General features: G+C 33.0%; 1 protein-coding gene across 1 annotated transcript; it reads left to right on the forward strand.

The window, feature by feature from the left end:
* The first annotated feature begins 7,095 nt into the window (after positions 1–7,095).
* LOC108996157 (transcription factor MYB21-like) lies at positions 7,096–9,404 on the forward strand. Its single transcript, XM_018971920.2, has 3 exons — positions 7,096–7,337; positions 7,950–8,079; positions 8,255–9,404. The coding sequence occupies exons 1-3, from the start codon at positions 7,202–7,204 to the stop codon at positions 9,093–9,095; spliced, it is 1,107 nt and encodes a 368-aa protein (XP_018827465.2). The 5' UTR covers positions 7,096–7,201; the 3' UTR covers positions 9,096–9,404.
* Positions 9,405–15,925: the final 6,521 nt, after the last annotated feature.

Here is a 15,925-nt window from a genome sequence, read left to right on the forward strand (position 1 = left end):
AACCATAACACTTGAGGCGTGTACTGTTTGTGGAAGAAGTTTTAAACAGAGTTGTACATATATATATATATATAGCTGTTGGTTCCATAATATATATAAACATCTATTTTATATATATATACATGTGCATGTAATTGCAGACATCACCTAAAATAACACTTGAGCAGGATGTATGTTTGTGGAAGAAGAGTTAAACAGAGTTATACATATATATATATATATATATATATGTTGGTTCCATAAAACTTCACTTGAGCATCAATGCAATCTGTCCTATATGAAAACTTCACTTGAGCATCAATGCAATCTGTCCTATAAAACTTCCATCAGTCACCATGACAACATTCCCAACATCAAACTTGAAAGGATGATACGTACAGATATGCATGAGCTAGCTAGCAGCAGCAGGGGGGAGGGTTTGGATTTGAGAGCTTTGACCAGTTGACCAAGACTCCATAATCCAAGTCCAAACATGCATGCAGCTTTTAGTTTACACATTTGTTTGATGAAAGTCGTATATAGCCATCTTATAAATATATATATATATATATACATATATATATAACTCGTTTTGGGTAATGTTCTTCGCATGACTGTGTCAAGGTAGGAAGCATTCTGCAGAATCAAAGTTGAAAATTGACTGTAACGTTAAGTTTGGGATGATCATAATTAGAGACGGGGAATACTTCATCTACCAAAAGAATTATAAAAAAAAAAAAAAAAAAGAGACGCGTTTTAAACTAATGTTATTTGATGTTGTTCATCAACGGCAGGTCATGCTTTCATTCTTTTATCTATTTTTTCTCAATTGCATCCCCACAAGAAATTTCTCTTTTACTTCCTAGAGAGCATATTCATCCAGTGAAGTTTTATGTAACCAAATGCATTCATGCTAGTCAGGTTTTTCATTCCCCAATCCGCAACTGAACAGATTAAAAGCTGCAAAATCATCAAGTATCGACTCAGCTCAGCATGCTTTCCTTCAATGCCCCTTTTAGCTATTTTCGGATATTTTAAATAGTACTAATTTCTAGTTTTACAGGAAAAATCCAATGATCTTCCAGTTCATAGGTTTTACCTTTAAGCATGAATAAACAAACTTCACTGCTCTGTTTATTCACATGCATCATACGATTTTCATTCAAAAAAAAAAACCACAGCTTGTCCCAATATCACGTAACAGTAACAGAGCTGAATGCCCTCTCAGTCAATCACCAAACCAGGAAAAAAATTAGGAAATGTACCTCATGGATTGGAGGTTGGACGGACGAGAGCAGGAAGACGGCGGCGGAAAGAAAATGGCTAGCTTTCTTGGTTTTAGAACACGGTCGAGGTCTTCAGTCTAACTTGAAGCTCTGAATATCTTCACTTCTGAACGCGAAAGAGCAGGGGAGGGAAGGGGTGGGTGGGTTAAGGAGAGGTTCCAGATATACTCTTTTCTTTTCTTTATCTAACAAAACGTTTTAAACAACGTGGCATGCCACGTACAGCGGGAAAAGGGAACGGGAGAAATGAGCGGTGACTGTAGCACTGCCCAATGAAAATTGCCGGTTTCCATGTGGGAAGGCGACAAAACCATTAATATTTTTTTGATTGATTGATTTATTTTTTATTTTTTGTAAAGAAAGGAAATGAAAATTATACACAAATTGGGTGGATTTAGATTTTTCAGAGCTAACTATATACAAAACTTAGAGTTTAAGAGAAATTATATATAGACCTATATATATATATATATGAATTTAATTAGTAGGTCTCATAACATTAATTATTTGTATAAACTGTCCGAACGAATATTATTTTTCTCTCCACTTTAAATGTTTAGTAATTGATGTGGTGGAATCAACTTAAAGTACTATTTTCCCTCTCTCTCGCTCATTCAAGACCATAGAATTTAGCTAGATTATAAGAACAAGATGATTAGGTACTCCAAATCCAATTTAAGTAGTAAATTAACTCGCTCGATCCCACACGCACACTACGTACGGCAAGGCCAGAGTCAATGAAAGGTCATTGCTACGGATAGATTTATCAACATAAAAAGATATCCACGTAAATTCTTAAACCAACTATAAAACTCTGCGTTTTCTAAAATTTATGCAGTATGTGTTTTGGAAAAGGTGTCATTGGCATGATGATCAGAGAGCTGGCCGGATCCATGAACCAAACACCAGATCGAGAGTACTGCATCAATAATATTTACTACCGCACATTACAGCACACTACGTACGTACGTACAAAGGATTTAGATATTTGTGTATAATTATTCCTAAGCCAATTAACTTTACTTTGACTAGGACTTTGATTGATATGCATGCATGTTTCCTGCATGAAATTAATAAGTTGAACTCCGCGTGTTTGATAATTATTAATCTAGTAACTCTCTAAAGACTCTTAATCCTAGGACTCAAACTATATTTAGTATCTAATTAATAATTTATAAGTGTTGACGTCATTCTTATTATAACCACACAATTATATATGAACTTCTCGATTTTTTTATATATATATTTTGTGGTTTTAAATTTGTTCATCGATCCAAATGAAAGATCACTTCTATATATTAATTAGAGCATTCCCAATGGATGCTGTAAAATACAGTTTTCTTTAAAATATAAAGAATATTGATCAAAATAAAGATCCAATGGAAGTTGTAAATCATCTTTATTTTTCAAGTAGGTATAGTAATCCTGCTATATCTAAAAACTACTATTCATACATGTAAAACATTTTTAATTATTTTTTAGTCTTCTGAATCTTTTTTTTTTCCCTTTATCCTAATTTCGTTTTAGCCTCTGAGTGGCATTGGCCACGATCATATTTGCTTATCTATTTGCATTTTTCTGCTAGAGATCAATCCACCAAAGTGTATTGAAAAATGGAATTGGATTTCTCAAATTTTTTTTTTATAAGTAATTTAAAATAGGACATAATTTTTTCTCACTATATTTTTTTTAATATTTTGAATCAATGTCAATTTTAGTTTGATTTATAAATTTTAATTAATCTATACTAGGACATAATTATATGACATGAGATATTGAGAGATATTATGAATATCAAAATATATGAAGATATTATTGATAGTTAGAGGAGATATTTAAATTAAAAAAATAATATTTAAATAATATAAATAAAAAATAGAAAAATTAATATATAGTTTATTGTAAAATTAATATATAAAATAGAAAAAATAAAATTGAATAATATATTTTAAAGAATAAAAAAAAGAATTTATTATGAATGCTCTAATACGAGGGCACAAGAAATCAATCAATATTTTTGCTCTTACCAAAAATAAACATTGATTTGATTGGTCTTAAACAAAAAGAAAAACAAAAAGAAAGAAGATTGATTTGATTGGTCTTGGCAGCTTCAATCAAATCGAGCAATTGATCGCTTGTCATAAGGAGGCTAGCTCGATCTTATTTTTGAACGTTCTCGTTGTAACCTACCTGCCTAGAAAAGAAAATTCTCGATGTCGGAGGCATCTTCATACGGAAGATAAAGAGGAAAAAAACATGATTCCTACATTTTCGTCGAGTTGTAGCAAGCATTTTATTATATGCATGCTTGGTAATTCTTTAATTATTATCTATTTTAAACAAAAGGAAACAAAAAAAATGCATGGAGTTCAGGCCATGCATGCATGCAGCTGCTAGCATCCGGACCGCGCGCCATTGATCAATTGATGAAAGGACTAGCTATTCAAACTTATCATGCATTTCAGCCTAACTTTGTCGGGTTTTCTGTTCTGGTCCCTTGTTTTGTCTCGTATTTATTTTTGTAACATTATGTTTTTCAATGTGCTTGTCTCATTTTCCTTTTAGAAAATAGTTCTGAATTATTATGGGACAAAAATAACTTGGATCTGTTCGGGCAATCATGTCTCCCAGGCCAGCTTTCCCCTATTGGCTTCTATCATGGAACCAATGTACTGGCCTTGCCGTACCAAACCTGATGTATTGTGTGGCTTTAAAGGAAGAGAAATGCTACAAGAAATTTTTATACAACATAATTTCATTTAATCAATAAGTAATTTGTAATTTTTATATTTTTATTTAAACACACATAATTAAATTATATTAAGAATAAATATGACAAATCGATAAAAATATGCAGTACAAGGCTTAAACCTAAAATTTTTGACAGGGCAAGCAATATTTATTATTTAAGAGCACACATGCAATAAAAGTATTTTTATTTGAGTCTTTAAAACAAAACATTGAATTGATGGGTACTGACAGATCTCCATCCAATAAGTTTTCTTTCAGCTGCTCCGATCAAATCATACAATGGATAGATAAAATTGTCATGATGAGGCTCCCATGCATGCAGTGTCTCGTTGTTGTAATCTACTATAAAAGAAAATCCTCGATCCAGGCATGCATGCATGGTGGAGGCATGCATCGTATTACCAAACGATTCTTAGCACGTTTTCGTCGGGTTGTAGCTAGCATGCAAGCTGTAATATTGCTTAAAATGATCTGTACTATCTTTTTGAAAGAAACAAAAAACACACACAAACACGTATATATGGAGCCCGGCCATATATAATAGCATCAGGACCGCAAATTGAATTGAAAGCTGCATGCATGGGCGACTCAAAAACATATCTTGCTGCTGAGCTTACTTTGTCCTGTTATCTAGTTTGGTCATTTAATTCCACCCCCCCGCGCCTTATTTTTTATTTTTTTGATGGGGTACTACTCGAATTTACCATTGAGCAAAAAGTATCGAAATTCTTTTGGTACAACAGATCAGAGAACAATAACTACTTTCTGTTCTAGTAATCATATGACTCCCAGTCTGATCTCCATAGTGTCTTATTTTGAACAATGTACTCCACTTGTCGTACTAAATTAACCTGTCATATGTGGCTTTAAAGGACGATTCTAAACTATATCAAATCATGTCGAAGTAACACGATCGAGGAGACTGATCATAGCTTAGCCCGGAAAAAGAAAATAAAGAGAAAAAAAGAGCCCTTCTTGTCTTCTCATGATTATAGTAATCTGAGTTAAAGCAAGCACAAATAATTTTCATCTTTATCCCTCTCTTGATTTCCCAAGTTTGAAGACATATATATATATATATATATAGATCAAGCTTCTTTATTTAAACCTGATTGTAGTACTTTCGGGTTTGATAATATTGTGGCATTAATTAGATTACACCCTTGCCTATCAACCACTATTTCCATTCTTTTCCCATTAGATAAACTCAAGTACTCGGTCTAGAGTTTACTAAACTGGTTATGCTAGCTATCCATTGAACCAGACCATTTGAGTATTGGCCGGAATAAGTACAGTCCATATTTGATAACAAGAGCATACATGCGTTTGGTTGTGGCTGCAGCGCCCTGCGTCAAATATCAGTTTTCCCGTCCATCACGAGAAAGGCTCTTTCACTGATAAGATGTATAATATTCAGATCGGGGCCCTTTTGGGACACGCAACTTTAAAATTGAGTTCCTCTCTAATAGCTAATATAAGAAAAATTAAGTTCTACCTCGTTACATTAATTCCATTTCGGGACTGAGAAAAGAAAATCCATGTGATATATACTGAATACTCGTACATGCAATCTCCTTTTAAACTCAACCTAACTAGCTAGCTACCAACTTGATTGTGAAGGTGTTGTAATGATGCTAAGTCTGAAATTGGTTTTGTACGTACTTACTAGATTAAATAAAGTCTTAATATGTGGTTATGAGTCCATTTTTCACGAAACTTTAATAGTAATGTTGACTACTTATTTCCTTTTGAAATATTATAGTATAGTTGTTGACTAGGTTTTTCTTCAGTGCTGACATCCTGCATCTATCTATATTAATTTCTTGATCTCCATTGCAGACTACAGAGCATTCGCAGAAGTGTCTGTGAAGTACTGTCTCTTTTGATCATCTATACATTGGAATGGCTTAATTAATTACTAATCTTATTTCTATATCAGTACTAGCACTTTTTGATGCAGAACTCTCGCACTTCATTCATGTAGACGACTTTGATAATTGGCATGCTACTGATCTTCCATTGCGATCGAGGCACTGATCGATCCTCTTCTCCACATGCAAGTTATATATGAATGGTTCCGGCCATCACTTCCATTCGTATGACATGAAAAAGGCTCTTTAGAGTATGAAAAAGTTGGAATATTTCTCGAAAGGTTCCAAAACTTTTCTCTCTTCCCTTCACGTACAATAATGTGATTCTGGAATGTGCTCTAAAGTTTTCAATATATCGTCTAATTCAATGATCTACCTTTGAGTACCTCTATGACTACTTTGAGGGAGCTAGCCAATCTCTTTATTATGAACCTAAAACAAAAAAGAAAGAAAAAATCCGAACGTAGTTCTGGATACTCACTAAAAGTGAGTGGAATTAAAGAACTTACTCTTCGATCGAGGGAGCTAGCTAGGCCTCCTTTTAGTACTGGTGGTGATAATTTGAATAAAAAGAAGAGCTTAATTAGTTATCCTGGGTACGTAATTGCATTAATTTATCTATCCAAAATGCATGCAGTCCGAGGGCATACAAAAAGTTTATTTCGAGATTCTTCTAGCTCTACTTGTCCGCGGGCTCACCTTTTAGTTGATTATTGCTGTCGACACATCTTTGTGAAACATGTTTTCAACGTCAGTGGTGTTATCCATGCTCTACATCGCATTATTCGTTTGAGTTAGCAATGTATTGTGTCATTGACCCCACGAGTACGTGTCATGATCAAGATTCCCATTCGAACGTACAGTATATATATCCAGGTATAAAGCTATCCATGTTATATTGCATGCATGCATGCATGGATTCATATTAAAGATCAGCAGCCCGTACACTATATATATATATGGAAAATACTTTAGCACGTGTGAGACGCTTAGCTGCTGCAACCCCATCCCTCAGCTAAGAATCAATCCTAACTCGGTTCATAAAATCGGTTGAGTAAGAAATGATTATTCATTATTTATAAACACGTTTAAGAACTTACCCACAGACAAAATAGAATTATTCCTCAGCACAATATATTAATAATCGGGTTCTCTGCTATATATCTAGTACTTTTCACAGTTGTCACGCTTTGTACTCCAGGGCTTTCTTTTATTCTGCATTTCTGTTTCTTTGCTCTCGCTGTTCTGGCTAGGTAATACCCACTTTTGAGATTGTTCCGCCACTGTCTGCATTACTCATTTAGAGAAAGGGGGATGGCACATCGCCCTGCATGTTGCAACAAGCAAAAAGTGAAGAAAGGGCTATGGTCACCAGAGGAGGATGAGAAACTCATCAAGTACATTTCGACCAATGGCCATGGTAGTTGGAGCTCAGTCCCTAGACTTGCCGGTAACTTTTCTTTGATGATGATAATCTAACCTGCACCACTTCTCAGGTTCCATGTATTTTGCCTTGTTTAGACCTTTTCCTTTTTTCCTGGTAAGTACGCAACAGAGTTTGGGAAAATATATTTCTAGAATTTTTTTCTTTTCCTTTGGAGCTGCATTTGCCTGCAACCCTTGTATATTCGTTAATGGCAAAAGCTTATAGATTTAGTGTTTAAATATATATTCTAAGTCTATGATCTCTTGCGTGTGGGTAAGTCAGCTAACACCGTATTACATTTAAGAAAATAGTGAGATTAGATGAGATGATTGATAAATATTTGTGAGATTATTAATTAAAATTAGATGAGATAGATGAGTTTCATCTTATCTTTGTATCCAAACCGGTCCTTAATTGATGTAAAGTGCAGTCATTAAAACGGAATCTTTCTTTTTTGACTCGTGCAACCTTTAAATTAAACTTGCAGTATATTACCACAACACTTGTAATGGAATTCATATAGTTATAATAATACTTATTTATTATTATGAAATTCACTTCATTGCAGTGTTAAGTGCATAAAAAAATTATAAATAGATTTGTACTTTTCTTTTCTTTCTGTTCTTCATGATGCAGGCCTAGAGAGATGTGGAAAGAGCTGCAGACTCAGATGGCTAAATTATCTCCGACCAGACTTGAAACGTGGGAGGTTCTCTCCCCGAGAAGAAGCTCTAGTCATTGAACTCCATAGCATTCTTGGTAACAGGTAGGTTTTCTTCTCCTTCATATTCTTATATATAAATTCTTCCCCTAAACTTATTCAGATAATATTTTTTAGCCCATGCATCACCATCACCCTCGCCAAGGTGATTTTGATCAGTTCTTCTGGCAAGCTGGAAGAGTTATATATATATATATATATATATTTTTTTTTTGTACAGGTGGTCTCGAATAGCCAAGCACCTACCTGGAAGAACAGATAATGAGGTGAAGAATTTTTGGAATTCAACAATAAGTAAGAAGCTCCTTTACCATGATGCTGTTCCTGCTTTTGCAACCTTTCCTCTTATTGACTATATTCCTAGTGGTTTAGAGGAAAATGAAAACCCTAATTTGATCCTAAGCACTCAACCAGACCAGCTACTCCAGCTTCCCCCTCCAATCACAGTGCTGCAAGTCCTGGATCATGGGGATCAAAGGTCAGGACAAAGCAATTATAGTCCCACAGCTTGGTTTCATTTTCAACCTCCAATCCCTCCACAATCAGATTCATCTTCTTCACGTGAAACTTGGTCTCTAGGGTATAACGATCAACCCAATCACCAACTTGATCCCAATCAACAAGACCATCTGAATCTCCTTTCCCCTGATGCCGTTCCTTATTTAGCAAGATTTCCTGCTACTGATTATCCTAGCGGTTCAGAGGATACTGGTTTAAATGCGAACCCTAATTTGTTCCTAAACTCTCAACATGACCGCCTACATCTCGCCCCTCAAATCACGATGGCACAAGCTTTAGATAATGGTGATTATAGATTAGGACAGAAAAATTGTTGTCCAACTGCGGTTCATTTCCCACTTGCAGTATCAGCATTATCAGACTCTTCTTTTAAAACTTGGTCACTGGGGTTTGAAAATTTCTGCAAAGGAGCAACTCCGCAGGGTAGTGGCTTTATCAACAATCCAAGTATCCCAGAACCTCCAAATTACGAGACTAATGCAAGATTGGAATGCCACGAAATGCCGGAACTCTTTGAGATCGTTAACGGTAGTATTAATTAATTAAGTAATGCCGGTAGCTAGCATGCGCACCAGCTCGATCCTTCGCCAGGAATATTATTAATATTACGCCCGCTGGCCTGCAGCTAGATATATATGATCACCCTCCATACATGTTCTCCACTTGGGGGTTTAATTTCCTGGTTTATTCACAAGTTCCAGCCATTCCATATATCATAACACCATCGTTATTATCTGCATCATTGATATATTATCATCGTTGAGGTACGCCATCATCAAAATTTCAAAATTTTGTCTCTAGCCCTGGACAAGCTAGTGCTAGTACTACTTCATTGCTATAGTCATCTGAAGTACGTGGGACCGGAAATTTGCTGATATATATATATATATACACGCAAGGGAAAGTGGCCGTACGTGTACTGGAACCCTGAAGTACTGTCGTCACTGGTTGATCAAGCTATATATATAATTATTGACTTGTACTAGTGGTGATGATCATCAGTTGCAAATATGAATATTATGTTTTTCTGACACGTTTGTTAACCTACATGCATGCATGGCCTTTTTATTTCCCGCGAACATAGACTCTGATTTTTGCATATCAATTAGTTTACATGTGTAGAATATTGCAGTGATGTACGTAGTTCGTACCATAAAAAGCCTGATGATCCTGTGGTTTCAAACATTAAGGTTTCATTTGGAAATTAAACTCATCTTAATTCATCTTAATTCATCGTTACGATATTTTTAAATCTCAACACAAAATATAATAAATAATTCAACTTTTTCAAATCTCAAAATAATAATAATAATAAATAATAATATTTTAACAATATTTTATCATCTCAACTCAATTTAATTCAACATCCAAACGCATCCTAATATTGATGTTTTGGAGTCTAGTGCATGATAGCCAGCTGGGCTAAAGCCAACTAAAAAGTGATAAAGTTAAGAGAAGGGTTACAGACATAAATAAATTATATAAAAATAAATTTTTATATAGATTGACGTGATTTTATACGATTTATTAAATATACTTTACAATAAAAACATAATCCAAAAAAGCATCAACTAGCCATATCAATTTGTGGTTTGGGCAAAAAGTATTTCCCTTCTATATATAATCCAAAAAAGCATGCCAAACACATATACACAATATATATTATAATATTTCTTTATAATGTTCCTTTTAAAATAATGTTATATAAAAAAAAACTGATCACCCAAGTAATTAAGGATAATATTGAAGTACCCCAACCTCAACCATGATCAACTTATACATGATATTGTGATCATGAGTGCATGGAGATCATATATATCACGTCACAGATCGAGCATCCGTGGCCATGATATTATATATTGTTTCACAGTTTAGGAAAGATATAATTTCTTTGGAAATTAAAACAAACCAAATTACAAGTGAATCTGCATGGCCGGGATAGTATATTTACGAGAACTGTTACTGATATAAAGAGATTATACAAAATAAATTCACAAACTGATGTAGTTTTATAGAATCCGTTAGATCTACTTTTTAATAAAAGTACTAACTTTACAATCTGACATGCATAGCGTACCATATCAATCTACGTTAGTTTGTGATTTTACTTTTGTGTGTTAATAATCCCAACTTTATGACTAAAGTATTTTCCTATATTTAAGAATTTTCTCTCTTTTTTTTTATATATATATATATTCCTTTATTTAATTTTCTCTTACTGACTTATAATACAAATAGAATGACTCCACTAAAAGCGGATCATCTGATTCTTTTCATGAGCGCTAAATGATCATTCACGCATAGCTGTAATCGGATCCTTTTCTTAATCAAACGACGTGCAGTACATATACTTAATTCCTACAGTTGTTATATATGACCAAGTACGTACGTAACTTTTTCTTATTCTCAGGACAATAAACAAAGAAATAATTCAAATAAAATGGAAATCCTCGTGGATCGATCGCTTGTGAAAATGCTATAGCTGGACGCGAGTTTCCAATTATTATATATATATATATATATATATTTATATATATAATATTGCGGAGGATCCAAATATTATTTCCAAGGCTGATGATATATTGCAGTTACTTGATAGGCCAGTCGTCTTGTGCAACCCACCATCCATTGGCCCAAATCCAAAGCAGCTTCAAAGTTCAACCAACAAAAAGGCCGCAAGTACCTATCTCTTGGGGGGCTCATGACCACAACTCAATCTAATCACGTGGTTGATCTGATGCATCTGCATCACCTTACCAATTTTTCAGAATTAATAATGTGAGATACGTGTTTTATTTCATTTAATAATTATAATTTTTTTAAATTTTTATAAAAAATATAAAAAATAATTTAATTTTTTCAAATCTCAAAATAAAAATAATATTAAAAATTTATATTCTACTAATATTTTATCTAACTTTTAACTTTTATTTCATCTCATCTGTATAACACCTTAAGGAGACGTTTGGATTCGAAGATGACTTGAGATGAGCTGAGATGAGTTGAGATGGATTGTGAATAGTAATGAGATGAGTTGTGAATAGTAATGAAATTTATGAGTTAAAGTTGCTGAATAGTAATCTAAACTTTTTATCTAAACTTTCTATCTAAACTTTTTTGGTAGAAAGTATCCCCCATTCTTCTTCTTTTTTCAAGATTTGTGTTTGTCTATATTTTAATATTTTATTTTATTTTTTTAAAAAAAATATACATTTAAGAATACTTAAAAAAAAAGTTTTACACAATTAGTTAAAATCATTGATGGCTCTAGCAGCTCTTTATATTTTAATTTTAATGGGATGACAGTATATTATATATACACTATTTTATACTCTAATCTCGGTCCTTTTTCCGACGTACGTGCATCACTTTTCGACGATAATTTTTTTAATTATATATTCATTTAATTTTTGTTCCTTTTTTTTTTCTTTTTAATTATGATTTATTCTCAAGTGATATATACGTACTCTTGATTTGCCGATCTCTACTAACGCTGTTATAGAGCTCCATCCTCGAAATATTCCATTGGGAACACTTTTCTTGCTTGAGTTCAATTTAGCAAAGTGACAATAATTTTGGTCCTGTATCGTACCAACTGACACAAACCCCTCAACAACCTCATCGATTTTGGGTCACTTCAATCTAACTCAACAATTGTCGTTTTTTACTTCCTTAATTCACTCAGCATGCAATAATATTCGAATTTTTTATACTCATAATTCTTATATACAACATATATTTTTTTTTTATTTTTTTTTTCTTAAATTTATTAAAATTTTTAACACATCATCATCTGTATATCACATATTTAATAAAAATAAAAAATAAAAAAATATGATGTATAGTATACTGTGAAAATGATAAATATAACTTTTCATAATATTATTAGCTCACAAACACCGTAACTCATGCGCGTGCACTTTTATTTAATTTATTTTTTTGACACTTATAAAGATCTTAAAGCTACCTTCCGGTAAGAGCATTCACATTGCATATGTAAAGCCATATTTCCATAACGTGGGCCTAAATTTTTATATATTAGATTATGCATCTCTAAATATTTGCATAATTATGAATAGAAACTATACATATTATTATTTACTCAACAAAATGTATTTTATTAATTCTTTTTCTCTCCTCCCTCTCTCTCTATCCGAACGTACTAGGTGCTAAAAATTAGGTAAAAAATTAATAATAATAAAGTGGATCTCTAAAAGAGGTGATTTTGTATATGGATATGCATAAACCAATGTGAATGCTCTTAGAATCTTAATTTGATGTTTTAAGTTTTGCAACAGACTTGCCCAGAAAACAAAAATTAGAAAAAATAAATAAATAAGAAAAGAAAAGTATTGTAAAAGAGTTGGTCTTGTTTGGATTCTCATCCCAACTGATTTATATCATTTAATTATTATAATTTTTTAAATCTAAAATTAAAAATAATATTCTATCAATATTTTATTCAACTTTCATATGATCAACTTATTTCATCTTAATTCACTATCAAAACCTCTACTAGTGTATCATTACATGTCTAGGAAACAATTGAAGGTATGATAGGGACATATCATGGAAACCCTACTGCATTTAATATTATTTTTATACGAGTTTAAAAATATTATTTTTATTAGGTTTGGATAGTGAGATGATAATTTTTTATTTTAGATGAAAGTTTAAAATATTATTTTATAGTATTATTATTATTTTGAGACTTGAAAAAATTGAATTGAGATTTGAAAATTTTGAGTTGTTTATTATATTTTATGTAAAAATTTAAAAAAGTTATAATGATGAGATGAGAGTTTTGTATCTCATCCCACTTACCAAACCTACCGAAACGACATGAAATAGTAGCTGATTGATCAATGTGGAATAGCTAGCCTACGACATTTACTATCATTATTGTAATAACTATGGACAATATTCATGACCTTGTATCGATGTATAATGACGTATCATTTTCTGATCTTCAAGTTCATTCATTTTTCTCGGATCAAGATTTTTTAAAATCTCATGAATAGCTAACTAAATACCTTCCACAATTCGAAGAGAAATAAACACAATATGTGGACCCTATTGCATTTAATATTGGGACCCACATTACCCACATAACAGTATTGATATTTCATTAAACTATTTCTGATACATGCGTGACTGGTACTATTGGTTGACTTGGACGAGTTAGGAACGAAGAAATTAAGAAGTAGTAAGTCATGACCCACTAATCAGAACCTTATCCTAATTGTTTGGTCCTCGCTGTTAGGGTAAGCGGGAAATTATGGTACTTACTGATCTCCCCATAAATGCCCACTTGTTGGGAGCGAGGACGGATCAAAAGCAGCTCTTAAATTGCCGGTTAATTTCCATGGAATTAATAGCAAAACCTGCATTGTCTTTATAATATATAGTCCTGATCTTATAACACTCCAATCAATTACTAGACTAAATCAACAGCTTCTTGTTCATCATGTCATCATCCTCTTATAATATTAATATAATTAGTAAGAATTTATTTAATACTAGAAAACTCATGATCATAAAGAAATTAAAATTGATGTCCTAGATTATTATGAATCTCCCATGCATCTCATGGCCGAGGCCCGAGTAAAGGGGGAGGGGGAATCCGGCAGGCCAACGCAAGCATGCATGCAACCAGCTCGATCCCTGAGATTTAAACCTATCTAACTCTGATTCTCTTCGGTCTATTATATAATTAGATCATGATTTTTTTAAAAAAATTATATAATTTAAAAGCGCTAATTGTCACGTGTTATGTATAATGTATAATTGATTTGATTAGTATATATTCAACCGTTGGCCCCAATAACAATTCTTTAATTTAGAAATAAAGCAAGGGATCATGAAATATAGTCAAAAGGTGCCTACTTTCTCGTTGTAATTTACCTACTAAAGAAAATCGTCCGTGCATGGTGGGGAGGCAATATTATCGATCGATGATATATATATAATACGGAAGGATAAAGATCGAGAAATGTGATTCTTACATTCTCGCTGAGTTGTAGCAATCTGTACATTTAAATTACGTACGTACAATATTTGTGGCATAAAAAGTAAAGAAAAACATGCATGGAGGCCCATACATGAGCTAGCATTAACACCATGATTGAAATGAAAAGTGGACTCAAACGTGTCATGCATTTGAGCTGACTTTATGTCCCATTTCCACGTTTTAAACCTAGTTTTGTCTCATACACAATTGAGAAAATTGTTGGGGATACGGTTTGAGTACTATCCCACCAAACTATGAACAGCAAGAAAATCAATTAACATTAGTTGGGGCGGCAATCATACGATTCAACTTTTTAGTTTTTCAATTTTTTTTTATAGATGTGTGTGTGGATCCAAAATTGACGAATAGAAGAGCTTCATGGACTTCTTTATGGGACACTTGACAGCTCATTGCACTTGTGTCCACAAATTTATTTTCCAAACTACTGTTAAGTCATAAGGATCATTGGGATAGAGGGACACAATGCATGAGAATATTGCTTGAAAACTAACTCGGAGATTTAACCTAAATGAGTTGGGGAACCAGACTGTTGTAGAACTTTGATGTAGTTATTGAATGTGGTTCTTTCTGTACAGTACATTCATTCTATAACGGCTTAAGTTACCAGAAAATACTTTTAATTTTTGTATATCATGGGGATTCTATTGTTTATATCCTTTTGTTTTTCCTGCTTAATATTGGACATAACGGTTTTGTGTAATTCATGTGGATATGTACAAATCTCTGTGTTACGTGACTATAATATATTGCTTAAATGAATTAATTAGTTGTTGAATAAGCTTTGGTTTGTCTAGCTAGCTAGTGAAGTTCTCAACCATATTCTGCCATAGTGAGGTAATGTTTTCTGATTTTGGAGAGATCAGTACTAGCAGTTCATGTAGAAATCTGGACGTGTGAATCTTCTTCGTAGACTGCCACATTAATTTAACTTGGTTTTTTTTCCTGATATCTTAGGTGGTCATCATCCAATTATACTGCAGTATATGCTCCTTCAAAGTGTTCCAATAGACCATCTCCTAAGAAATACGGTCGTAAAGGTATCACTTCAATTTTCATTTTCTATTTGATTACATTACTAGGTAATAGAGTCCTAGAATTGGTAATAATTAGGATATTGCTTGTTTACTTATATTAATAGAGACCTTTACTAAGAAATACGGTCGTAAAGGTGCCAATTCAAAACTGCATTTTCAGTTCATTGTTATTCCCACTTCTTTCAATAGCCCTATTGGAACTTAATAAAGATGTTAAATCATTGTGTTTGTTTTGCTGAATTTAAGGAATTGGTTGGTAACCTTGTTCATCAAATTAAACTTGGAGTTTCATTCCAAATTCATAGGT

Source organism: Juglans regia, chromosome 7 (assembly GCF_001411555.2).
Source record: "Juglans regia cultivar Chandler chromosome 7, Walnut 2.0, whole genome shotgun sequence".
NCBI classification, from domain to species: Eukaryota; Viridiplantae; Streptophyta; class Magnoliopsida; order Fagales; family Juglandaceae; genus Juglans; species Juglans regia.

Excerpts from the sequence above, each read along its gene's own strand:
- LOC108996157 (XM_018971920.2), top strand. The coding sequence starts at position 7,202 with ATGGCACATCGCCCTGCATGTTGCAACAAGCAAAAAGTGAAGAAAGGG. Across the intron at positions 7,338-7,949 it reads CTCAGTCCCTAGACTTGCCG|GCCTAGAGAGATGTGGAAAG; the intron begins GTAACTTTTCTT and ends TTCATGATGCAG. Across the intron at positions 8,080-8,254 it reads CATAGCATTCTTGGTAACAG|GTGGTCTCGAATAGCCAAGC; the intron begins GTAGGTTTTCTT and ends TTTTTTGTACAG.